Source organism: Henckelia pumila, chromosome 3, assembly GCF_033568475.1.
Source record: "Henckelia pumila isolate YLH828 chromosome 3, ASM3356847v2, whole genome shotgun sequence".
In the NCBI taxonomy this organism is placed as follows: domain Eukaryota; kingdom Viridiplantae; phylum Streptophyta; class Magnoliopsida; order Lamiales; family Gesneriaceae; genus Henckelia; species Henckelia pumila.
Window position 1 is genome coordinate 145,230,570 of NC_133122.1, and position 27,999 is coordinate 145,258,568.

General features: G+C 35.7%; 1 protein-coding gene across 6 annotated transcripts; it reads left to right on the forward strand.

The window, feature by feature from the left end:
- Window positions 1-3,040: 3,040 nt before the first annotated feature.
- LOC140889790 (golgin candidate 1) lies at window positions 3,041-27,999 on the forward strand. 6 transcript variants are annotated; one of them, XM_073297516.1, is made up of 21 exons: window positions 3,041-3,281; window positions 3,587-3,664; window positions 4,674-4,720; window positions 4,811-5,419; window positions 5,522-5,584; window positions 16,069-16,146; window positions 16,262-16,465; window positions 16,931-16,987; window positions 17,067-17,141; window positions 17,764-17,835; window positions 19,793-19,855; window positions 20,001-20,099; window positions 21,714-21,791; window positions 21,931-21,999; window positions 23,114-23,161; window positions 23,252-23,347; window positions 23,454-23,530; window positions 26,397-26,442; window positions 26,521-26,631; window positions 26,980-27,024; window positions 27,555-27,999. In XM_073297516.1, exons 1-21 carry the CDS (start codon window positions 3,254-3,256, stop codon window positions 27,624-27,626), a joined length of 2,115 nt encoding a protein of 704 aa, XP_073153617.1. In that variant the 5' UTR covers window positions 3,041-3,253; the 3' UTR covers window positions 27,627-27,999. The 6 variants fall into 6 exon arrangements, with proteins under 6 accessions (XP_073153617.1, XP_073153619.1, XP_073153616.1 ...); XM_073297518.1 differs by having other exon boundaries at window positions 4,808-5,419; window positions 21,720-21,791; window positions 27,555-27,998; XM_073297515.1 differs by having other exon boundaries at window positions 4,808-5,419; window positions 27,555-27,997.

Below are 27,999 nucleotides of genomic sequence, written 5' to 3' on the forward strand. Positions count from 1 at the left end.
TTATTAATTCTCCCCATTGCAGCTTGCATTTGGTAAAGAACCAGATATTTCTCATCTGAGAATTTTTGGATGTATGGTGTATGTGCCTATTGCACTACCTCAACGATAAAAAATGGGTCCTCAAAGAAAAATCGGTATTTATATCAGTTATGATTGGCCATCAATCATTCGATATCTTGAGCCTCAAACATACGATGTGTTTACAGCACGTTTTGATGATTGTCATTTTAATGAAGAAATCTTTCCAATGTTAAGGGGAGAAAAAAAACACATCGAAAAAGAAATCACATGGTATGTACCATCATTGTTACATTTGGATCCAAGGACCAAACACTGTGAGAAAGATATACAACAAATTGTGCACTTGCAAAGAATTGCAAATCAAATGCCAGATGCATTTGCAGATACAAAAGGGGTAACAAAATCATATATATCTGCTGTAAAGGCCCCTGCTCGAATTGAAATTCCAAATAAACAAATTGAAGACACTCATGATGTCATAAAACGCTTGAAGCGTGGAAGGCCAGCGGTTTCAAGGATAAAAATCCTCGGAAAAGAAAAGTCATAGAGAAACACGATGATCACAAAATAGAAAATGGTGTTCCAGAAGAAACACCTGATGATGAAAATGTTCTGTAAGAACCACAAACTGACGAGAATCGTGAAATCTCTATCAATTATATTAATACTGGAAAAATATGGAACCGAAAATATATAGAAGATATTGATGAGATATTTTCTTATAATGTGGCATGTGACATCATAAATGAAAATGAGGATCATGAACCAAAATCTTTTGGTGAATGTAAAACTCGACATGATTGGGAAAAATGGAAAGATGTCATCCAGGTTGAATTGGATTCGCTAAATAAACGTAATGTTTTTGGACCTATAGTCCTTACATCTGAAGATGTAAAACCTGTTGGATACAAATGAGTTTTTATTCGAAAGCGAAATGAGAAAAATGAAATAGTAAGATATAAAACTAGACTTGTTGCACAAGGTTTTTTTCAAAGACCTGAAATTGATTATGAAGAAACGTATTCTCCTGTTATGGATGCAATTACGTTTCGATATTTGATTAGTTTGACAGTGTCTGAAAATTTGAAAATGTGTCTTATGGATGTTGTTACAGCTTACTTATACGGATCACTTGATAGTGATATATACATGTAAATCCCTGAAGGATTTAAGATGTCTGAAGCACAAAGTTCAAAACCCAGAGAATTTTATTTTGTGAAATTGCAAAGATCATTATATGGGTTGAAGCAATCCGACCGAATATGGTATAATCGGCTAAGTGAGCACTTGATGAAAAAGAGATATGTAAATGATCCAATATGCCCTTGTGTTTTCATCAAGAAACCAATATCCAGATGTGTAATTATTGCTGTATATATTGATGATTTAAACATCATTGAAACGAATAAGGAAATTCAAGAAGTTATGATATACTTGAAGGAAGAATTCGAAATGAAGGATCTTGAAAAAACCAATTACTGTCTGGGTTTGCAAATCGAACAAAAAGAATGTGGAATTTTTTTTCACCTTGCAAATTATACAGAAAAAGCCCTTAAACATTTTAATATGGATAAATCAAATTCATTAAGTACTCCAATGGTTGTTAGATCATTAAATATAGAAAAGGATCCATTCCGTCCATGTGAAGATGATGAAGTTATTCTTGGTCCAAGTATCATATCTAAGTGTCATTGGTGCTCTTGTGTATCTTTCAAATTGTACTAGACCTGATATATCTTTTGCTGTAAATTTATTGGCAAGATTCAGCTCATATCCAACAAAGAGGCACTGGAACGGAATTAAACATATATTCCGTTATCTACGAGGAACGACAGATTTGAGACTTTTGTACTCAAAAGACACCAATCAAAGTATCAGTGGTTATGCTGATGTTGGATATTTATCTGATCCACATAAGACACGTTTCCAAATCGGATATGTATTTACTCGTGGAGGCACTGCAATTTCTTGGCGTTCACAGAAACAAACACTCGTAACAACTTCATCAAATCACGCCGAGATTATTGCGCTACATGAAGCAAGTCGTGAATGTGTTTGGCTAAAATCAATGACACAACATATCCAAACTTCTTGTGGATTATCAGTAGACAAGAAGCTTGTGAAGTTGTATGAAGATAATACTGCATGTATTGCTCAAATGAAAGAAGGATACATCAAAAGTTACAGAACCAAATATATCCCCCCAAAGTTCTTTGCCTACACTCAAGAACTTGAGAAGAACAAAGATATTGATATCTGTTACATTCAATCAAGTGGAAACTCATCAGATCTCTACACAAAGGCACTTCCTACGATAATATTCAGAAAACATATATATAACATTGAGATGCGCAATCTACGGAATATATGAAGAATCACTCGTGTTAACATGAGGGAGAGTTTACGTGGCCGCACTTTTTTTTCTTGCTATGTTTTTTATCCCACTGGGTTTTTTCTTGTAAGGTTTTTAACGAGGCAGCATAAAACACGTAATAAAAACAACTATCGTATGAAGATCATCATCACAAGGGGGAGTGTTGAAAATATTATATATATATATATATATATATATATATATATATATTAGAGTTGAATGTTGAAAATTGAGTTGTAAAATGTTGAAAATTAGTGTGTGATGATATAGATGATTATGTAATTATTTTTGGACTAATCTCAAATGTGGATCTATAAATAGGTCTTCATTTGTGATGAAAAATACAATTGAATTGAGAGAGAAAAATTTGTGAAGTGTAGAGTTTGATATATTTTGAGTTTTGAAGTTTTTACTTTTTACCATAAATTTTTACTTTTTCACAACAATTATCACAATTATTTTTTTATTATTATTGGATTGGAAAATGGTGACTAATATTGTGATATTCTACAAGCCCAATAGTATTTTCAGAGATGGCCCATTAACGCCATCAACTGAACCGGGCCCAATATCTTCAGCGGCCTCTAAACGACGGCGTATCGTGTCGTCCCGTTGCTTGCATCTCACACAGCTTCTAACCAACAACTGACAGCTATATACTGATTACATTAGATCCGCGAGTCATTCTTCATACCTTTTCATTTCAACATTAACCCTCAAATTATTCACGAATATCATTCCATTGATCCCCGGAAATTTCCCATGCGATCATTCTATTCAAGATCACCTGTTGATTTACCTCTTTATTCCATGATTCAAAATTGTAGGACGTTTCTGTTTCAAGAATAAGGTGATTCGATGGCATCGTGGCTGAAAGCGGCTGAAGGTACGATCCTCTTCCTTTGCGCTATTCTGGAATATGATTTGATCTGAATTTAGCGTTTAATGCAACTCTGGGTAGTGAAACTTTGGTTCCGTTCGTATGATTGTTTGGAAATGTAGAAACATGCACATCACGCACACATTGCGCTCGTTCATCAGAGACTTAGTTTTACTGAAGGGGAGAAATTCGTAGTTTGTTGAATTGTTTATTTGTTCGAATCATGCCCCATGCTCGTTCATTGAATTAAAATATCGTGATGAACCTTATAATGTTTTGGTTTGATAATTCGTATATGAATCTTGTGCTAGATTTGTTTGAAGTAGTGGACCGGAGGGCAAAGCTTGTTGTTGGTGAGCAACCGGACGAGCTGCCTGTTACCACCTCAGGTGTGTGTTTGAGAATTTCAATCTCCCTTTTTTGACAGAACTATTACTTGTCCATAGCAGAGTATCACTTTGAGTTAGATTGTCCCTAGTGAAGAAAGCAGTGTTTTTTATTCATATTTCTCCAAAGGCGTGACAGATTTTTTAAGTCTTAGTGTTTCCCCAAAATCACGTCCCTATCATTCTAGCAAAGGCCTCTCCAATGGAAGGTCGTGGATTTCTCCCAAAGATTCAGCCTCTGATTTCGTCCTGATCTAGGTTTAATACCGCCAGAAAATCAATAAAAGTTACATAATTTATAATGTAAAATCCCCAACTTCTCAAATTTTGATAAATTATTTCTAAGAAGTTAGAAAATTTAGAGGTAGTATGTTGATACATGTAATGGGTTTTCTTATTTCTGTTTTAATACCTGCAGCAAAAGGTTTTACGAAAGAACTGGATGTTTGAGTTCATTTTGCTGTCAATATTTTATCTATCTGTGTGAGATTGGGCAGCCATTAATTAGGTTGGTTATTTTTTGACTTTAAAATGAGTGAAAAAGATGGATGGCTAGATCAAACAAAATGAAGCACAAACTTGAAGATAATAGTGTCATACCATAGTGTTTCAAATCATGCCTGTGCAAAGTAAGAACTGATAAGTACTAAACCACTTCAACTCTCCAAATAGAGCCACCTATTATCTCTGTTTTCTTATGAATAAGGTCAATGTTTAAAATAAGCGCAGAACTTAAAATGTTCTAATTTTTGAATGAGAAGTAACAAAGTTTTGTATTTACCTATACAAAAATGAGTTGCATGGAAATTCAACTCACCACGACATTGGTAAATAAGTACCTTATCTCCCTTTTCTCAAGGCAAGCATCACGGTTATCTTAAATTGATGAGATTGGATACACATAGTTAAAGCCAGATTATCAAAACAAGGAATTTTCTTCTGGAAAAAAAAATTTATATGAATCGAGTTGAAAAAGTGCCTCTTGGTGTTTTGTTTCGTTTCCCCTTCACAGGTTCCAATGAACGAGGTTCTCAAGGAAAGAGGACAAGGTCTAAGCAGGTACTTTCCCCGCCATTTGTCATTATATTTTTCATTGATCTATCTGTCATATCAGACACCAAGGCTCTTATGTTGATATAATCCCAGAAGAAGCGGCCTTCCAAAGAAGCTCCAGCATCTGTAATTAATTTGCAAGAGCAGGCCACCACTGAAACATCTGAATCACATGCAGAATCTGATGGGAATGTTTCCATGCCTTCTGTTCAAAATCACGGGAGTAATCCAGTCATTTCCATTGGCAAAGTTGACAGCAGTGAGCGAAAAACTGTCGATACAGAAAGTCCCATGACTGATACTTCTATATCTGGAATGGTATCTAATGATGCACTAAAATTTGTCGATGGTCATTCCATAGCAGAAAATTCTTCTACTGTGGAATCAGTGGCTTCAAATTCAAATGGCAATCTCAGGATGGAAGATTTTGCAGATGTTGGAAGTCCATCAAATTCTTCCAAATTTGTTGAGACCGGGAATAGTAAAGCTCCAGTTGACTCCATTCAAAATATGACGCTGGAAAATGAAGGGACTTCTAAAAATATTGAATTGTCAGAATCTCAAACTCTGAATGAAAATACACCTAGTATATCTAATGCTCAGTCAAAGGATGTGGGTTTAGTGACTGAACCTGGTAATCAAGGAAATATTAAAGAACAAGAAACTATTACTTCCCAAGTCAAAGTACAAGAGCAGCTAGATGAGGTGAAGTATGCTTTAGCAGGAAAATTTGGTTCCCTTTTCAACATTATGATCTTCTAATGCTTAGAATAGTTGTTTTGTTGAGTAATTTTTTCAGTTCAACAGGCTCAAGGATTACTTGAAACTGCAATTTCAACGGGCCAGTCAAAAGAAGCTAGGCTAGCCCGGGTAAGCAGTTTTTATATTTTCCCTGCCTGGTTGAAGATATTATACATTGGAATGTTTGCATCTTTTGTTTTTAGTTTTTAAAATCCAGGTTTTTGTCATCCTTTTTCTATTTTCGCATTTTGGAGGTCGTGAATATTTTATGAAACAAGAACGTGCTGTCTGTATTAAAATTTGCATTCACGTCCTGCATCTAGAATAATTATTCAGTAACTGTTGTCTGGTTCTAGGTATATCAAAAAGTTAGATTGCAGCTTTTCTGTTTAAATTGGATGTTACAAGAGGCAAATTTACTGCTTTTTTCCTCTTATTTTTGAGACATGATGTTTGTGAGGTACGGACATAAGTAATGAAACTGTTAGGAGGGAAGAGGCAGGAGAGGACGTGGGATGTGAAATGGACCAAGGGAAGAAGCCAATATGTAGTGTAGACAAGAAGGTCCAAGGCCCATAATGAGAAATGAAAGTAGTTTGTTGCATCACATTGGGGGGAACTTGAGGGGAATAAAATGTGCGTGTGGGTGGGGGTTGGAAATAATTTGTCAGAGAGTGTTTTCCTTGTGACAGGGGGCAGTGTTGGGGAAGTTCCATTCCTTCTCTGTTTTTGTTTACTGTGGCATTGGGGGTTGTAATTATCGGCTTAGATTTCTTTACATCAATCTAATATAATTCTTCTTTTCTCATGCTATTGTTCTGTGGTGGTAACAGAAACACGTATCACATGGAACTAATTAGGTGCAACAGAACCTATATATATATATATATATATATATATATATATATATATAAAGGTGCAACAGAGCTTTACAAAAATTAGGTTTGAACAGATTGTGCAATGTGCTTAAAGACAAAGTTCTCTTAACTATATTCTTAAGCTAAGAACAGCTGATTATGAATGTAATGTGACGATGCTTAAATTCATTTTATTTGTTAGAGAACTAGGTACGCCTTATTATTGACTTGGCAAAACCATTTTTATTTATTTGAGTCCAAAATCTCCAATGTGAACCAAACAGTTGTTTTGGAGATGAGCCGTAAGTGTATAATTCATCTTTAAAATGCATTCCTAGGATAGTTGAAATATTTGTTCATTGTGACCCGTATTATTGGTTTCTCTTTCTTCAATATGTCTTCTTATTTTTAGTTTTTTAGTTTTTTTTAACTATTTTAACTAAAAAGGTAATACTGTAAGGAGCTGAAACACTGTAGATAATCATATTCAATAAAAAGAGTGACAATACAGGGGAGACTACAGCAAAAAGTTTGCATACAGGACTTCTGAACTTTCTGTTAAAAAGTATGCCGGTCTGATCAATGCTGAACAGAGGGCTATGGATTTTGTTTTCAGGGATGTTAATTAAGGACAATAAGAGGCTCATCTATCTTGATTTGCATAGATGGCTTCTAAACTTCATGATTAACCCCTTATTCATGTATTTACTCACATATTGAGAGATAATGATCAAATTACGGGGTGTAGAAAAATAGCTTCGATCGATATATCTGTGTTAATTGCAAAGAGTATTGAGCAAGAAAGTGAGGTCCAGGGGTCTATGGAATTGGAAACGAAGAGGAAGGAGGCTAGAGGGGAGTTAGAAGATTTGTTATTCAAAAGAAGTAGATGGACTATCAAAAGGCAAAAGTTAAATGGTCAAGGGATGGGGACCACGACACAAATTTTTTTCACTCACTTTTGAATCAGCGAAAGAATAGATCCTTAATTGAAAATGTGGAAAGAGAGGATGGGACAGTAGCATCAGATGGGGAAGAGATTGAGGCTCTCACATTGGGCTATTTCAAGAGACTGTACACCAAAACTAAGGGGTGGGGTATAGAAGGGGTGGATTGTAGTGTTATTGATGAAGAGGAAGGTTTATAATTAATTGGAAAGACCTTTTTCAGAGGAAGAGATGGAAGAGATTAAAAGTGGCAATTTTCGATAACGATGGATTGAGGGCTCCGGGTCCGGATGGATTCTCAATGGCGTTCTATCAGGAATAAGATCATTAAAGGGGATTTGATGAAGGTATTGGATGAATTTTATGATGTAGGTATTATCAACAGTATCACTAATGAAACGTACTTATGTTTGATCCCTGAGAAACATGATCGGTCAAGGTTAGAGATTTTAGGCCGATAGCTTGACAACAAGCCTTTATAAGATTATTGTTAAGGTCTTGGCAACTAGATCGAAGAAGGTTCTACCCACCATGGTAGCGGAAATTCAAAGTGCATTAATTGAAGGCAGGCATATCATAGATTGTTGTCTTATAGCAAGTGGAGTGGTAGAGGAGCTAAGAATTAAGAAAAAGAAAGGGTGGGTGTTTAAAGTGGACTTCGAGAAGGCTTATGACAATGTTGATTGGGGATTCTTGGACTTTATTCAAGAAGGGGTTTGGGATGAGGTGGAGAAATTGGATCAAGGGTCGCGTATCGAACGTATCGTTTTCAATGCTTATTAATGGTAGGCCCCTGGGAAAATTTAAAGGTGAAAATGGCCTTAGGCAAGGTGATCTGCTGTCACATTTTTTGTTTACTTGGTAACAGATGTGCTAGGCAGATTGGTAGAAAAGCCCAAGTCATTGGAACTCGCCAGGGGAATGCAAGTTGGTAGAGAGAGGGCGGAGATTTCTCATATTCAATTTGCGGATGATACTTTGTTTTTTGTGAAGCAGATTGATCATTTGCGATTTTTAGTGGAAATTCTGAAGCATTTTTGCCAAATATCAGGGCTAAAGATCAATTTAGCCACGAGTACTTTGATGGGGTTCAATTGTGAAGAGGATGAGGTGGTTGACTTGGTTGGAGAGATTGGTGTGGGAGAGGGATTCGTGGCCTGTTAAATACTTGGGGATTCCGTTGGGAAGAAACCAGCTGAAAATATCGTTTTGGGAACTTGTTTTGGCTAAAATGTATAAGAAATTGGCAAGTTGGAAGAAGACATTTTTGTCTATAGGGGGAGATTGACCTTGATTTCAGCGGTGTTGAATGTTATGTCAATGTATTTCATGTCATTTTCTTTAGAATACCAAAAGGTTCAACGGAATCATGGAAAATATGAGATATTTTTTTTGGGAAGGAGCTGAAGGGTAGTCACATGGTACTGGGTTCCGTGGGAGGTCTGTAGACCGAAGGACAAAGGAGGCCTGGGTATTGGGAATATTTGCTTAAGAAATAGGGCTTTTATGGGAAAGTGGTAATGGAGATTCTCACATGAAAGAGAATCGTTGTAGAATAAAGTTATTATGAACAAGTCCGGAATGCAAGATAATGGATAGGATGCGGTTCTGGCTAGCAATGTCATATTTAGAAGCCATTGGAAGTTTATCACTAGAATTTATCCGGTTTTTCTCCAATCGGTGTGTGCAGTACTAAAGAGGGCAACATTATAAGATTTTGGGAGGATATGTGGTGGGGGGATTCCTCTTTCAAGGATCTTTACCCTTTTTTGTTCCAGTTATCTTTGGTTCACCATAAACCGAGTTCCCATTTTGTTCGGGCGGAAAATCCTTCTCCTTCGGTTGTCTTTTGGAATTTTCATTTTAGACGGAGTGGATGAGTTGAGTATTTTGTTAGAATCTCTAGAGAGGGTCAGATTGGTTGTAGGGGTGTCGGATGTTAGGAAATGGGGAGAGGTTGGTCGTAGGGGTGTCGGATGTTAGGAAATGAGGAGAGGATTCTTCGAGCATTTTCTCGGTTAAATCTTTCTATGAATTTTTTTTTCCAGACAGGAATTTTTCTTCGTTTCCATTTTTTCATGGTATTTGGAAAATGCCTATCTCATTGAAGCTATGTGTTTTCTCGTGGGTTGCAGTGCAAGGGAAGCTTCCAACCTGTGACACATTGCAACAACGTTGGACAACTTGTCATCTTAGCCGCAGTTGGTGTGTGCTATGTCGGCGGGAGGAGGAGACCCAGGACCACATTTTTATTCATTGCTTCTTCACGAGATGCCTTTGGCATAGAGTTCTGGGGGAACTGGGGCTGGTTTGGGTAGCTCCGAGATCAACGAAGGATTATTTGTTGCTGATCTAGGACGCGACCTTGGTAAGATGGGAAGATTGCTTTGGACGGTAGCGGTTCATTGTATTTGTTGGTCTGTCTGGTTAGAAAAGAATATGATAATTTTTGAAGATATAGTGGACTCGAGTGAGACGTGTTGGGACAAGATCAAGCTACGAGCTTCAACGTGGATTAGGAATCATGAGGAGCTTGCTACTTTTTCGGTTTTAGACTTAGAGATTGGAGCTTAATATATTGTTGATATTGTCTTGACTTTTAAGGGCTCCGTGTGCAGATATCTTATCCGCATTTTGTATATGTAATACTAAATTTTATATATATAATATATTCTCGTTTCCTGCAAAAAAAAAAAGAATAAAAATTTTACACTTGGTAAAGGAGTCAAGTACCAAATACATAAAGTATAGGGGGAGATGTTTGCAGATAACAATTTTATAAACTGATGACAAGTTTATCTTTTTTTTGTGTGAAATATATAAGAAACAAGACTCGTGTGAAGAGGTGAAACCAAGTACGAGTGTACAGAGCGACAACCATGTCCTTTCTTCGCCCTACTATTTTTCTTAGAAATAATTTCATTTCCAAATAATGATGCATGAATCTGACTTCCCAAGTGCTAAGATTTTTTTTCCCCACATAGACTGGAGGCCCACTTTCTAGTGATAATCATGTTTGTATCTAATTCTGTTAAAGCACACAACATTTGGTTTGCCTTGGGAAACTTAATTGCTTAAAAGCCCTAAGGTGACGATCATTTGGTACTTTTTCTCATCAAACACTGACATAAAATTTTGTTTCATGAAAACTGAGAAATTAATTCCAAAAGCATTGGAGGGTTAATTCCCAAAACTGAGAAATTCATTGGAGGGGAACACGCTGTGGAGGAGGATTATAGTTAGCAAATACGGCTTGCAAGAAAACGGCTGGGATGCGGGGTTAGCGAGGCACAACACGTTTCGGAGTCCTTGGAAGTTCATCTCTAGGATTTATCTGGCTTTTATTCAATCAGTGAGGGTCATGGTTAAAGGGAAGATATAATTAGATTTTGGGAGGATTGTTGGGAAGGGCAATCTTCTTTTAAGAACCTTTTCCCTTCGCCTTTTCAGATTTCAAGGTGAAGTTTATGAGAAGTAACAGCATGAAGAAAAGAAAAGATCTTCTCATTTTTTCCATTAATCAGAATAGAGTACGTACAAGTATTTAAAAGAATTACGTCTATCTAATCCCTTAAAGAATGGAATCTGATAAATACAATCCTAACCACTCCTAGAAATTTAAACTAGCAGATAAGATAACATTTAACTACTAGATAATGATCTAATTATTCAATATTCAACACTCCCCCTCAAGCTGGATCATATAAGTTGATCATGCCCAGCTTGGAACTCAAATCTTCATAATTAGGCCGAAAAAGTGCTGTTGTTAGAATGTCTGCCACTTGCAATTTGGTAGGAATGTAGTTTAGATGGAAACTTCCATTTTCGATCTTCTCACTTATAAAATGTCGATCCACCTCAACATGTTTGGTTCGATCATGATGTACTGGATTTCTTGCAATGCTAATAGCTGCCTGGTTGTCACACATCAACTCTACTGATTGATTCCCTTCTATCTTTAACTCACCAAGTAATTTCTTGAGCCACATTCCTTCACAAATTCCATGGGCCAATGCTCGAAATTCAGCTTCAGCACTACTACGTGCAACCACAGTCTGCTTTTTGCTACGCCAAGTTACTAGATTTCCCCAAACAAATGTGCAATACCCGGAGGTAGAGCGTCTGTCAATAGGTGATCCGGCCCAATCAGCATCACTGTACACGGTGATACCTCTGTTGGAGGCTTTTCTGAAAAATAGTCCCTTTCCTGGAGTACGTTTCAGATATCTTAACACTCGATATGCTGCATCCATGTGTTCTTCGGTTGGATTGTTCATGAATTGGCTAATAAAACTCACAACAAAGCCAATATCTGGTCGTGTGTGCGACAGATAAATTAGTTTGCCAACTAATCCCTGATATATTCCTTTGTCCACTGGTGGACAATCCTTTTTCAATCCTATCTTGATGTTCGGGTCCATTGGTGTATCCACTGGCCTGCATCCCGACATACCAGTTTCCTTCAAGAGATCTATCACATACTTTCGTTGTGATATTGAGATACCAAGCGAAGACCTTGCCACTTCCATTCCCAAAAAATACTTCAGGTGTCCGAGATCTTTCATCTCAAATTCTTTTGACAACATAGTCTTCACATGAACCATTTCTTCTTCGTGATTACCTCTAAGAACAATGTCATCAACATATACGATGAGAGCTGTAATTTTACCTCCCTCGAAATGTTTGACAAATAAAGTGTGATCAGATTGGCATTGTGTGTAGCCGTCTTGTTTCAAAACATTTGTGAATCGATAGAACCAAGCTCGAGGTGACTGTTTGAGACCATAAAGCGGCTTCTTTAATCTGCACACTTTATTTTTGATTTTTTCGGACTCAAAACCTGAAGGAATGTCCATATATACTTCTTCCTCTAAATCTCCATTAAGGAATGCATTTTTCACGTCAAGTTGAAACAAAGGCCAGTCTAAGTTAGCAGCAATTGACAAAAGTACTCGGACTGTGTTAAGCCTGGCCACTGGAGCAAATGTCTCCTGATAGTCAATACCATAAGATAAGATTGTGTGTATCCTTTGGCTACTAATCGTGCCTTAAACCGCTCTATGCTTCCATCAGATTTATGTTTGATATGTTTGACAGTGAAGATCCATTTGCACTCAACTGTTTTCTTTCCCGGTGGAAGATTTGTAATCTGCCGTGTGTTGTTCTTTTCAAGTGCTTTGATTTCATCAAACACAACCTCTTTCCAACTCGGATCATTCAAAGCTTCTTTTATAGTTGACGGGACCTGTACCTGGTCCAATTTTGAGATAAAAGCACGATATACAGTAGAAAATCGGTCAAATGAGACAAAATTGCATATGGGGTGCATTGTGCATGATCTAACTCCTTTTCTCAATGCAATGGGCCTATTGTCAAGATCATCAATACCATGAGCGTTACCTTGGATGTTTTTCTTTAGGTCTGGCTCCGGAGAAGAGTCTTAGACAGGTTGAGCTTGCACAAGATCTTGTATGTTCCCTTGATGAGGTTGTTTCCTTCGAGAATAGACCTGAAGTGGCTGATTGGGTTCCAGATGATCACGAATTACTGCTGGATTTGGCTCGGGTTCTGGTGAAGGATTGGTAAAAGTTGTTGATGGAGGAATTTCTGGTGAAGGATCAAGATGGTTTGTGGGTGGAAGAACTAGTGGTATGGGTTCCCAACTTTGAGATTCAACACTGCTACTCTCCCCCTGAAGCGAAGAAGTGGGAAAGAAGGGCTCAGTTTCAAAAAAAGTAACATCCATGGAAGTATAGAATTTTTTGGTGATGGGAGAATAACACTTGTACCCTTTTTGATTTGGAGAATATCCAAGAAAGAGGCACTTGACTGCCCGTGGTTCAAGTTTTCCCCTGTTGTGTGCATGAATGTGAACAAATGATGAGCAACCAAATACTTTGAAGGGAAGATTATGGAGAATATGTGTGTTGGGATAAAATTCGAGGAGAGATTGGACTGGAGTTTTGAATTGGAGGACTCGAGAAGGCATCCTATTAATAAGGTAAGTGGCAGTGAGAATGGCGTCCCCCCAAAAATGTTTTGGAACATTAGTTGTGAATAGCAAAGATCGTGCGACTTCAAGAAGGTTGCGGTTTTTTCGTTCTAAAACCCCATTTTGGTGCGGGGTGTCAACGCAAGAGCTTTGGTGGACAATGTCATGGGATTCCAAGTAGTCACCCAAGACTGAATTAAAATAATCCCGGGCTCTATCTGTTCTTAAAATCTGGATTTTAGTGCAAAATTGTGTTTGAATCATTGCATGGAATTGTTTGAAGATACGGGAGGTTTTAGATTTCTCTTTCATTAGGAAAACCCACGACAATCTCGTATGATCATCAATAAATAAGAGGAACCAGCGTGTACCACTCAAATTTCTCAGATTAGAGGGACCCCAAATATCACTGTGGATGAGAGAAAACGGTTTAGATGGTTTGTAACGATGCGGTGTAAAGGTGGTGCGAGTGTGTTTAGACAATTGACAAATATCACACTGAAGGGAACGAGGAACTTTATTATTGAACAAGATGAGAAATAATTTTTCAAGATACAAGAAATTAGGATGCCCTAATCGATAGTGCCATAAAGTAATGTCACTATCCTTATTTGAGTACATAGACGAAACAGAATAAGACATCAAGGGTGAGGAAGCCGCCAAACTTCTCTTGGAAACAGCCATCTCGAGAAGATAAAGTCCAGCACAAGGATCAGCACTGCCAATCGTCTTCCCCGATGCCAAATCCTGAAAAACACACGAGTTAACATCGAATTTGGTCGTGCACTTGAGGCCTGCATTCAATTTACTTACTGATAACAAATTGCAATTAAGATCAGGCACATATAGAACAGATTGAAGTGAAATTTCTGGAGTTAACTGAGCATATCCATAACCATCCACTTTGGAGCATGACCCATTAGCAATGCGGGCTGTTTGTGAATCTGTGCATGGACAGAATGATTTAAACAATTCCAAATTTCCAGTCATATGGTCTGAGGCACCGGAGTCAACAATCCAGGAGGTGCACGAAATGAGACTTGGACCTAACTCACCTCAAAAGCTAGCTCAAGAGGTGAGGATTCCCCTTGTTTATATTAAGGGCTCCCAGTACTCTATCCTACCGATGTGGGACAATATTTCAACATACCCCTCACACGCCCAGGAATGAACATCTGGAGCGTGGAGATATTAACAGGTGATCTAAACGCCCAGGAATGAACATCTGGAACTTGAAGACTGGCCTAATTATAGGCAGCCCAATTATGGGCGATCCAACACACGGAGAACCTGGCTCTGATACCATGAAGTTTATGAGAAGTAACAACATGAAGAAAAGAAAAAAATTTCTCATTTTTTCCACTAATCAGAATAGAATACGTACAAGTATTTAAAAGAATTACATCTACCTAATCCCTTAAAGAATGGAATCTGATAAGAAAATCCTAACCACTCCTAGAAATTTAAACTAGCAGATAAGATAACATTTAACTACTAGATAATGATCTAATTATTCAATATTCAACACAAGGGTTCATAATAAGTCCATTTCACATTTTCTTCTTCGAGATTCTTTCACATCTTCCATTTCATTATCCTGGAATCTGCATTTTCGTCGCGATCTTAGGGATGAGGAGTTGTGTGATTTAATCAGGTTGATGGAAATTTTGGGCAGGGTTAGTCTAGTGGAGGGAGGTGAGGATGTTAGGATTTAGAAGTGGGATGATTCAGGATTGTTTTATGTTAAATCTTTCTTTGGCTCTTTCTTTCCGGAAGCTTTGTATCCTAAATTTGATTTTTTTCGAACGATATGGAAAGCTCCTATTCCTTCTAAGGTTCAGGAATTTGCATGGACAACAGTGTTGGGAAGATTGCCGACTTGTGAAGTGATTCAAAAGAGGTTTCCGAATTGTCTTCTAAGCCCTAATTGGTGTGTGCTGTGTAAGCAAAGGGGGAGAGAGTCATGATCATTTGCTTGTTCATTGTCCATACACAAGCTCCTTATGGTGGTTAGTGTTGAAGGATACGGGATTGACGTGGGTGACACCAATGACTACGAAGGATCTGTTCGCTGCAGATTTAGGGGGCTTACTGGGAAAAAGGGGGAAAATACTTTGGGTGGTTATAGTGCATTGTGTTTGCTGGATCGTATGGTTGAAAAGAAACAGGAGAATCTTTGAAGATGTAGAAGATTCGGTTGGAGAGCTATGGGACAAGATAAAATTAAGAGTATCAACTTGGATACATAATATACCAGAGTTTCAATCTTTTGCGATTTCAGATTTGTATAGGGATTGGAGTTTGGTTTGGAGTTAGCATAATTGTTGATCTATTTTAGAGTACTTTGTGGACCACTGGTCCACCTCTTGTATTTAATCTCCATATTTTATTAATAATATTTGCGTTTCTTATAAAAAAAAAATTCCCAAAGCCATACTATGAGCAAGACCATTGCTACTTGTCAAGTAATCGTATACCATAAGTAACATCTTTTGATTATCTAAGCTGGTATTTATAAATTTGACCTTCTGAATTCTTCAATTTATTTATCTTGGCCAAGAAAGGGAAGCTTGATATGATCTTTGTTTTCCCTTACAATTTTTTTGGCTAATTGTTCATTGATGCATGAATTTGGTTCTGCTAACACAAGGAAAACCTTGGCATGATAGATATTCTTCCAGTTTGAAGTACTTCGAACCATATGCTTGTATCAAATTAACCATGATTCATTTTTTAAGGCAAAGAGTATCTTTTTCTTTGTCAATTGTGCTCATTGTTTTCTTTGCTTGTCATTGAGCTTAATGTTGTTCTTACCAGGTTTGCGCTGGACTTTCATCACGTCTTCAAGAGTATAAATCTGAAAATGCTCAATTGGAAGAGCTTCTCGTGGCAGAGGTGAATAACAAGCTGACCCTTGTACATGACCTAAACGAAAATTTAAAATATTGCACCTTGGCAATAATGCCATTGGAAAAATAGGTGTTGACTTGGTTATGCTCTACCATGACAGAGAGAATTGAGTAAATCATACGAGGATCGGATAAAGCAACTTCAGACAGATCTATCTGCATCCAAAAGTGAGGTGAGCAGAGCAGGGTCCAACCTGGTTGAAGCATTAGCTGCAAAAAATGCTGAAATTGAGGCCCTTGTGAGCTCTGTTGATGCACTGAAGAAACAAGCTGCTCTATCCGAAGGAAATTCTGCATCACTCCAGGTCATTAGACATTCAGTGGATATTCACATTTTTGTCACAGTAATTCGTTTTAATTGAGCTTGGTCTTTGACGAAGAGAAGCGGCTTGTATTGATATTAACTTACGAAAAAAAGGGATAAAGAGGAATGAAGGGCATATTTTGGGCTTTCAGAAGGTTTTATATCACTCAAAAGTTCATTATTGATTTGTTTTCCACTTTCAAAATCAATTACAAAACTTCTCTCGCCGAACAAGCTTTCTGAAAATCTTTTAAAAATGACATTCAGAACTTTTGGATTGGAAATAATGGAGAACCTAACCAACCTGCACCAATTTTTTTGTGGGATGCTAACTTGATTCCTGAAAATGGTATATTTTCTATGTTTTTGGTCTTTATTATTTCTTTCTTAGAGGATGTCGATTGTTCAGGGAGAGAAACAGGGAAAAGTTTTCGCCTTTCTGATTTTACTTTATTTAAAATTTCAGGCGAACATGGAGTCGATGGTAAGAAATAGAGAACTAACTGAAACAAGGATGATGCAAGTAAGTCCTTTGTTCCTTATTGTGTAAGGAGGCTGGTTATAGTAGAATTCTAATGTCTTGAAGGTCGGTGCGGCATCAGGCTTTGAGGGAGGAACTGGCTGCTGCTGAACGGAGAGCTGAAGAAGAGCATGTTGCCCATAATGCTTTCAAGCAGGTTAGTGTATGCAAATTCATTCAGTTTTCTTCCTTGGCTGTGTGTTTCTTATGAATTCATTTTTGTGCTGTCTCGTTTCTTTCTCGTTGCTTCCAAATATTATTTGGTTTGTAATTTACGTTGTAATCTTGATTTCAATAATTTTTTTTTTATCTGAAACAATATTATATTAATTACGGGAAAACTATTAATTACAATAGGCAGACAAGTGATCCACTAACAACAACAGTCTAAGCATGACCCTACTCATATCAACCATAGACAAAAGCCCAATCTCTTATTAAATCTGAGATTGAGACATTTTCAAACTCGACATGAGACCCAATCCAAGTTGATATTCGAATTTTGATCTTTTCCCAGCATTCGTCAATCGAATCTTCAATATTGTCGAAAATTCTTCTATTCCTCTCCAACCACACGCACCAACATATGCCATGAACCACCGCTATCCAAAAAATTCTGCCCTTCTTGCCAAGAAGATGTCCAAGATCTGTAGCGAATAATTCTTGCATTGATCTTGGAACCACCCAAATCAACCTCATCTCCGCCAAAGCTCTAACCCACAACCCACTCGTAAAAGTACGTGGTCCTGCGTTTAATCTTGATTTCAATAATGATTCAGGCTGCTAGAGAAAGGGAAGTTGAATTGGAACAGAAAGCCATGGAGGCATCCACAGCATTAGCCAGAATCCAGGTAATGAACGGACACACGTGAATATTTACTGTAGTAATTTATATATACATTTATTTTGTCTCTTTTCTGAATTTCTCTCGTGCTTCCTTCTTTTTTTTGATCCGCTTATGTTCTTCCTTCTTATTTGATTTGATCTAAACATTGTTATATGAGTCTAAAATTTATGGACACTTATTTAAATTGGCCGGGTAATTATGCTCATAAAAGGTAAGGCAATACTTGGTAATGTTGTTAAGAAACATTTTTATTCTCCCAACAGAAAAACAAACATGCTTCACCTTATCCAAATTGTCAAAAAAATACTTTATCTAATTCTTATATTTCCCAATTTAGTCATAACTTGCTATTCAACTTTTATCATTCCCAAAAAATACTCTATTTTATATTATTTTTGATTCAGTACATTTTACTATGAACACCTTCCACGCCATTAAAATAATTAAATATATTATGTGACAATACTGACCCAACTAATTTTGGTGGCATAACACCTATAATAAATAATATGATCTGAATCATATGACCATTATAAACTAAGAATTACTCTGAACTAAGCTCCCAAATCAAGAACTGAATAAGAATAGATTTACGGATGAGTAAAACTGTAATGTTATATTGATTTGAACAGCAAAAAAATTACAAAATAATGACCAACTCTGACAAGGGTAATGGCCCCTAGAGCAAGACAAGGGTCCTAATTGAATAGCATTCTTCTCTTCGTGGCAGTGCTGGCTAATCCAACTCAGAAGTTGAATACTAGAAAATAAACAACACTCCTCTTTTATTCCTTTTTTCGATTTAGTTAGAAATATTACCTTGATCGAACAAATTTTTTTCTTTATAAACGTTCCTGAACTTTTTTCTTTTTTTTCCTTTTTGTAATTTTTTACTTTTTCATTTGCAGAAAACATAGTCCTTGTATAGGACAAACTTAAATACCGAGTTTGTCATACAATCATATGGTCCAAAGAGTGGGATAAATGTTAAATAATTTAGGAGGTTGTATGCCAAAATGTTGTTAAAAAGAAGATTAATTGTCAACTTTCCTCTTTTTCGTGTCTCCCCCTCCCATTGCACATGTGAAGCCTACCCTCCCTCTCCTTTGTGGACCCTCCTTATGTAAAGTTTTAATATTCAAATATTTGATCTCTTTGGGCTATTTTTTGTTTCACTGTCTTGGCCAAACTCTATAGACCTCCCCAAACACAAGCTCGTAACAAAATGTCTCCTTCAGAAAATAATCGAAACACATTGTTCTCAAATGCAACACCCGGACCACATTTTCTCAAAACACTACCAAATATTACCTGAACTTTTGGTTTCGGAACCTATAACAACAATTTTTTTCGCTAATACTGTTGATATTGGTATTAATGAAAATATTAAAAAAAAAATTACACTTTTATTAATTTTGGTGATAAATAGTTAAATACCATTCTCAGTATCTTAAAGATATAGAAGTAATATTTATTTAACTACAAGTTATTGTTTAAATTCAGTTATTATTCTTAATATATTATCTGATTTAATAATTGTGCAACTGTTATTTAAACCAATTTTTTGTTTATTATATTTCATTAAATTGATTTATTTATTAATATCTCTAAATTTGTATTTGTTTATTACTTTAGTTTGAAATTTTTTTGGTGATTTATTTTGTTAAACTTAAAATGTTCTCTAGATACAGTTAATTTAATGGCTGTTAAGTTATTTTGACAATCAAATACCATGTTTGAGTCTTCTGTCCAAGCAATTTACTGGCTATGCTTTTAAGGAGAACTTTTATAGTTTGAATTTGAAACAAACATCTATTTGTATTTGGTTTAAAGAAAGAAAATACTACTTTAAACACAGGAAGTTGAATCAAATGAGATATAAAAAAACTCCATTGTTCAAAAGTGACACTCATCATACGTGGATAGTTAATCCTAAATTTTCACAAACATTACTTGTGCAGAGAACAGCAGATGATAGAGCTGCGAAGGCAGCAGAGTTTGAGCAGAAGGTTGCACTACTTGAGGTAATACATTTCTTTCTGGAAAGAGTTGAGGTCTCTACCCTCCTGTGTACTCTCCACCAACCCCATTCCCACAGCTCTTCAAATTCAAAGAAGAATTGCATGAAGGATATTGATAACATATTAGACGGTTTCCTCACTTCAACAGGTTGAGTGTGCATCATTAAATCAAGAACTGCAAGATATGGAAGCTCGTGTTCGCCGTGGTCAAAAGAAGTCCCCTGACGAGGCGAATCAAGCGATTCAGGTGCTAAAATAAAAGAACGAGAAATGAGGATTTTTCTTACTACATAAAATAGAGAAATCCAATATTTGTCTGAGATGCTGTAGTTTAAATTACATGCATCTACCATAGTTAAAAGCAACATAGCTAAGTTTAGGGTTCCTTGGTGGCTTCAATCGTCTGCGGACTTTAAATCATTTTCGGTGTCAGACGTGTGTAGTGGTTGTAGCATTATTTTGAGATATCTTTTTGAGCTGTTAGCTTTTCATAGTGTGTTGACCTCTGGTTCACACTTGTAATTATCTTATTTAATTTTATATATAATATTCGAGTTTCCTATAAAAAAAATAATTAAAAAAAACATTTTTAGCTGTTCTTTTGAACAATGCTGTCTTCTGTTCCGTTAAAAAAAACATTGTTTGCTGTTTCGTTCTCCATTTGACCCGATCATCAATATTTTCTTATTGCTTTTTTCTCTTTAGTTTTATTTTGTCTTGTCTCTGTGAGTTGGGCTTTGTACTTTCATAACTATTTTATTTCTCTTGTTCCTCTATCCCCTTCCTAGCTTTCTTTTGTTAAATAGGTAACAAGTTACAGTTGTCTTTTTTGTTGCAACTATATGTGTGTGTTTTAGTGGTTTCTTAAAAAAAAAACTAAACTAAACACACTCGTGTGATTTAGTGGTTGCTCACCAAAATCCTGTACACTAGGCTGCGTGAGATCAAAACTATATATATATATATTTTAACAGAACATGAGACAATGTTGTTCAAAAGATTAATTGGTCAGGTCCAATGGATTAGTACCAGGTTGAATGTCAAATAACAGATTGTAGTTTTTTTCAAGCTTCTAGATCAATCATGCTTTATGTTGCCGATTTACAGTCTTTAAAAATTTGTGCATATAAGTTGGATGCAGTTGGGGTATATTGTAAAATGAGAAAGTATAACAAGAAATTGGCATTTTTTTAGCAACTTAAGGTAGCACCAACTTATAGAATTCAGAATGAAAGTCAGCAATGAGATGCTTTAGACATCCCCGGTGGATGCTGTTAGATACAATGTTAAAGAAAATATATGGAACTGTTAACCTGAACTAGGCACCCCCAATCACAAACACAAGGTTCATCAAAAACACGTAAAAGCCTTTGTGATGTTTCGAGATGATATGCAAAAAAGTAGTGGAAAAATATGATCTTTGTAGCAAAGCCAAAGTACAGTAAATGATTCCTACTTCTACCAATTTAGAAGCTCATGTATCATTTGTACTTGATATGATTAGGGAGTCGGTCTTTTCTTTTGTCGTCGCGGATCTCTTGTCCGCCTTTTGTAATTATATCTTTCATATATATCTTGTATTATCATGTCTTATAAAAAAAAAATGTATCATTTGTCTTCTTTGTTGACACCTTGTTATTTTGAACCTTTTGGTATATTGATTTTCCTTTCTACTATCTTGTGTGCAATGTCTACTTAATGCTCCACTTACGGAAAAACTGGACCTATAGTTCTTTCGCTGGTGGACTCAACCGCCCTACTTATGGAAAAACTGATCCTTATAATGTGATATAGTTCTTTAGCCAGTAAAAGAACGATATTACCTGTGGCTTCCTCTTGATTTCATGTTTTGAATATGAAGGTACAGGCATGGCAGGAAGAAGTGGAGCGAGCCCGTAATGGTCAAAGAGAGGCAGAGGGCAAGCTTTCTTCAATGGAGGCAAGTCGATTTTGCTTGTAATTGTTTTCTCTGCATGAATACGCCCTTATAGAATGTGTGGAGGTTGTAAGATCTATACAGAAAAGATCATTTGGTTGCATACTGGTTTTATCAAGGACTGAAATCTGTTTCCTCACAGGCTGAAGTTCAAAAGATGAGGGTCGAAATGGCTGCAATGAAGAGGGATGCTGAGCACTACTCACGTCAGGTTGCCTTATTAATACAATTTATTTTTGAAAGATTTATTTGATCAAAGTGTTTTTATTGTTAAAAGTTTAATGTATCTTCTTTGTAATTAAGTTTATGCAATTCTCATAAAAATGACAGCCTACACGTGAAGGAACATGCAAAACCTGTAAATGTAATGTCCCCTGAATTTCTAAAAGGTCAACTAATAATGTGGTCCTCTTTTTTGGTTGTGCTCTTTATATAGTTTAAAAATTCTCAATCCAGATTAAGTCCAAATTACTGGATGTGGAAAATCACTGTAATGGTTTATATTATCAACGACGTATTCAAAGGGTCATTTGGGATTTTTTCTTAAAAATTGTGTTGGAGGATATGATATATTTTTGGCTTTGTTTTCTGAAGTAATTTTCTTTAATTAAAAATTATGTTATATAAGAATATATTGGGATTATCTAATTTTTTATTAGCTTGTAAAGTATTGAAATACAGAAATATCATATATTGTATTACAATATATTAAGTGTTGTTTTATTTCCAGAGGTGGAAAATATTTACGTGGATAACCGAACGAGGCAAGGCCCATATCTTAGATATTGGAAATATCGGTGAAGTTAAAGATAGTGCAAAATCTACTGGGTCGCTAATTTATTTCACTAGTCTAATAACTGGGAAAAGTTTGTGGAGGTTACATGTGTACTTTAGCTGATGCTGGTAATCGATGACTTTTTTGTGCAAATCACCGCTGATTATGCAGTTTCAGAAATGAATCATGGTTAGCATTGGATTGTTAATCATTGGAGTTGTACTGCATTTAGCTTTAGTTCTTCCTAAAGTCCTTATTTCTTTGGTTCCAAAGGCACGCTATGAAAGGATTTACATATGTTTTGTATGAATTTATCACCTCTCTTAGTTTACAATCCATTTTTATGTTATATGTACAGAATGGTCAGAAAATTTATGTGCTCTTTTTATTAATGATTATAGGTGTTAGACAAAGATGAGGGTAGTAAGTTACTTTGCAATTGCTTCGTATTGAGCACTTCTTTTAGATAACGAATTCTTCTGTCTTTTTTATTTTCACAATGTATGTTGCACTGTGTTTAAACTTGAAGTTGTGTTATGTGTTTGAGCAGGAACACATGGAACTCGAGAAACGATACCGTGAGCTTACAGATTTATTGGTATTTGTTTACCATTAATTTTCCGTTAATTCATTTATTCAATCTTCCATTATAACTTGTTTGATGTTGAACATTGAAAATGTTTTTCAGTACTACAAGCAAACACAGCTCGAAACTATGGCAAGTGAAAAAGCTGCAGCCGAATTTCAGTTGGAAAAGGAAGTAAAGCGTCTCCAGGAAGTGCAGGTCTGAACTTTGTTTTTCATTTAACAGATATATTCCATCATTTTAGCCCTCCATTTCTCATGAACCTCAAATCCCATTTTATCACATGATTTCTTTATCAAATCAGTTAGAAGCTGAAAGAAATAGAACTTCTCGTCGAGCATCATCCTCTTGGGAAGAAGACACAGACATGAAAACACTTGAGTATGGTTTACTTACCTTTTTATGTGCCTCTGAATTACTGTGCTCTTTCATTTAATGTGATCCTAGTCTAAAACTTCAGAGTTTTCATTCTGTTTTATTATATCAAACGGAGTTACAAACTGGCTTTTTTGTTGATTTGTCAAGGGAGAAAGTTAATAACCATGATTGCTAACTTGGTTTCCCAGTGGTGTTTATGAGTGATTCAGATTTTATCCTCTAATTTGAAAAGTTACAAGATATGATTAATACTAGTGCTCTTTTTGTTGGGTTTTACATTACACATATTACACTAATCTTACATTCATACAATATGGCATTCTGATAGCGATCCATCTTTCTAAAGTAACTTGCATTCGTGAAATCCCTGTCCCTTTGACATGCTCACCGAATAACTTATGAAAAAATGTGGAGAGTCCAAGGTGAAAGAATCATTTGTTTTTGATTCACCCTGGAGGGAGATAGAGCCAACCAATAAGAAAATGATGACGACTATCTTACTTGTAATATGCTCATATGATCATTGATAATTTCTTAGAAAAACTCCTAATTTGAACATAATATCTTGTTAGATACTTACACTATGGTCCATTTTAACACTCGAAACTGTGGAATAATTATCCATTTCCAGAGTGGATAACATTGACTAGATCACCTCTGGTTGTCGAGTCCTGCATCCACAAATGACTAGAACACCTGATTGTTGTGCCCAGCGTGGACAAAATTGATTTGAACACCAGTGTGCATAAAGAAACTACCAAGATTTTCTTGATAAAATATTCATCCACTTCTATATGTTTAACATGTAGTGAATAGGACTCTTAAGAGTTTTTTTTTTAAAAAAAAATTCTGATTTCTTATCATCTATATCCTTATTGAGCCATCCCACTTGATATTTGTATCTTCTGACATCATCTTTAACAATGATAAATCATTTGATCCTTGTTGCCATAGTTCTAAATTCATTCTGCACTTGCTAGCCACTACCATTTGTTCTTGCATCTTCTGGATACAAGATTTTCCTCCTACGAAGATCTTCGATCCTTGGAGGTTGCATAATCCACGTATGTGTAAATCCAGGGTAGTAAACCTATCATTTTTCTTGAATAAAATACCTTTTCTGTGATTCCCTTTGGTTAGTGTGGTATCTTATTAATATCTTGCAAGTGGACATCCCGAGATCATGCATTAATAACTTACTACACACTACAAAATATGACTGCCCTTGGGGAAATAACTTCTTGTTTTGCCTTCAAGCCTTTGGTATCTGTTTTGTATTTGTGTACATCTTAATCATTCCCAATGTATGCTTGTTCGAACATAAAGACCCACTTGTTTAGATTCTATGCACTGTGAGTTCGAGTTCCACTAGTATCCTAAACAGTTTCACCAGCAGTCCAAACATTAGTTTACAATACTTGGTCAAAATTTTTCCTAGACATGCTTGAGCTTTTCTTTTTCTTTTTTTTCTTTTTTTTTTCTCATAAAAGCAATGACCAATGCAATCCATATCAGGCTTCTGACCTGGATTCAAGTTTCGTTTGTTGTGTTGTAAAAACCCCTGTTAATCTCTGATGCTTGTGAAGCAATTGACTAAGGCTGTGTTTACTTGTTATAATAAGAAAATGATTATACCAATTTTACTTTTTTTTTTATGGCCCGTCTAACTCATAAAACCCGTCTATACTTATCGGTTTCAGACTTTAAAATTTGATGATTTATCACAAACGAAAGGTCTGGTACATAATCTTTTTTTTAACTAATATTCTTTCCAAATAATGAATTACAGTAATACCTTTTAATTCCCAAAAAATAATATATGAAAACCCAATTTAAAGAATTATAAAATATGAGTAAAAAATAAATAATTTAAGCTATTATTGAATACATTTCATTTGATGAATCCTATATCTTCAGCTTATCCTTATTCAGGGGAAAAAATATTTTTACTCAATTTATTATTTTTATTTTAACATAATAATAATATTTATAACCAATAATTTTGTTGAGTGAAATAACTTATATGTGAATTGATAATAATTTATATTCTTTAATAAAACTCACAATCCGAATTTTACAAATACAAACTAAAATAAGATTATTTATCATAGACAGATGAAAAAATTGTAATTGTCATTTAATCATAATTTCAATCACAATATTGATCAATTAAAGTAAGCATGTTATTGTTTATCCATCATTATTCAACACCCTATAAAATTATTTTAATAGTCTCAGTATGATTTATCCACATATAATCACATCTCACTAAGTAAATGCAGCCTAACAAAGTGATGATTTGACAAGTCTGGATCAGAGGACTGTGTCGTGATGCTACTGCATTGTTCTGTCTCACTTTTAGTAGACGAGGCATTGCCTTTATATCTTTCCCTGAGATCTGTTAGCTCAAATCAGTGTCTTTATAATTGTTAACTCTCATGTGGAACTTGAAACAATTTTTTCTTGTTTTATATTTTGAAGCATAAATGAAGAACCAGAAATTCACCAAAAACTACAAAAAATGTTTTGGTGATAATTTTGAGGAAACTTCAGTACAAATGGCGTACAAAACTTGGCTCTCCATTACTTGAACTGTTGGACTTTCAATTCTGATTTAGATACATGTGAAGTCTTCTATCAATTTCCTGCCAAAATAGTGAGCCTCAATAAAAGTTACTGATGATTTTCAATGTTTTTCAATTTTGATATATCTTATCTTGAAAATTAAAAATGTAGCTCACGAGTTGGATAAGTTGACAGCTTGAGAATCGAGTCATAAAATTTTTGAATCTGCATGCCAGATCTTTTGTATTTTCTCTGCCATTGTGTATATATGCTGAATTTTTTGGTCTGAAATTCTTTACTTCAGGTCTCTTCCCTTGCATCATCGCCACATGGCTACGGCGAGTTTACAGGTACGCTTAATTTGTTTAATTTAATTTCCAACAACTCTTTCCTTGTAATACTAGGTTGTCTGTAACAATACCGATCAGTTGCCGTTGCAGTTGCAGAAGGCAGCAAAACTTTTAGATTCTGGAGCTGTCAGGGCCACAAGATTCCTTTGGCGGTATCCAACTGCTCGAATTATCCTTCTTTTGTATCTGGTGAGAACAGGTTCAATTTAGTCACATTTAAGTTACTTGTCATCTACTTAAACAGGCTGATGCATATTCCCTTTTGTTGAGGTATTTTATATTTTGTGATATTGATATATTTTTTTCAAGTGAATCTTTGTCTGGATGATCAACATGAAACCATGGACTTTCTTATGATTCATTTGAACTATGCTACTGTACTATATTGTATTGTATTGTATTATTTCAGAGTTCTATTCCATAAGCCAGAGGAATTTGACCTCAAACCCACTCCACATTTATGCCCAAGTCCACTTGTCATAATTCGTTGTCACCAAATGTCATTTGTCTGATGGCACTGTATGGTAATGTTGACAGGTATTTGTGCATCTCTTCTTGATGTACCTCTTGCACCGTCTTCAGGTACAGAAATCTATTCATTTTTCGATCATGATGGAATGTTTGATAAGTTAGGAAAAGGAAATACAATGATGATAAGGTTCTACTGCTCGATTACGAGTTTGTGAAAAGGAATGTTATCTTTTTGTGTTTTAATTGCGAAGATCACAATCTTACAAAACTGATTGAAGGAGAAAATTAGCATGATTGGTATAAGAATTCAAATCAACTGTTTTGAAAAATGCTTGTTCTGTGGTATTCATTTTACCGACTAAGGAAATAAAACTTTGTGCATGACTGTCACAGCTATCTTTCGAGGCACTTTTACTTCCTGTAATGTTAGTATAAGCGTCTTTTCCTATTCGTATCCTGGCATGAAAGCATGTTCTTTTCCGCCATCAATGTGACTTCAGCATAATATAGAAGACACCATTATAAATTTATATTAGTCTGGGTGTTAAAATTGCATTTTCAATGTAGTTAAATAGCATGCATGGAGACATGAATGATCTGTCGTCACATTTCACCTGATGTGTTGTTCTGTATGACGGCAGGAGCAAGCTGATACTTTTACATCTAAAGAAGTTGCGCAATCTATGGGTTTATCGAACCAGACATTACCTTGAGCTACTTATCTGGAAGCTGCTACCTAATATTAATTATAGTCATAGCGCAGGGTAATTTTTCGGATTATCATCACCAATTTTGTGTTCGTTCATTACTGGACATTCTTGCTCGTTTATCCCGTCATTAACGAGTGTTTGTCAAGGTTAATCAAACAAGATTCGTACCCTGGATTCAGCTAAAGCTACACATATCATCAAGATGTTTAACATGATCTTTTCTACGTTGAAGCTAATATATCGTTGATTGATTTGTGCTGATTTTGTGAATATGACTTCTCTTATTTACATATATGCAAATCTGTAACTAACTGTCGACTGGAAGTTGAAGCTTTTATTTTTCGAGTCCGCCTTCCAATTTTAAATGCTAGTTGGA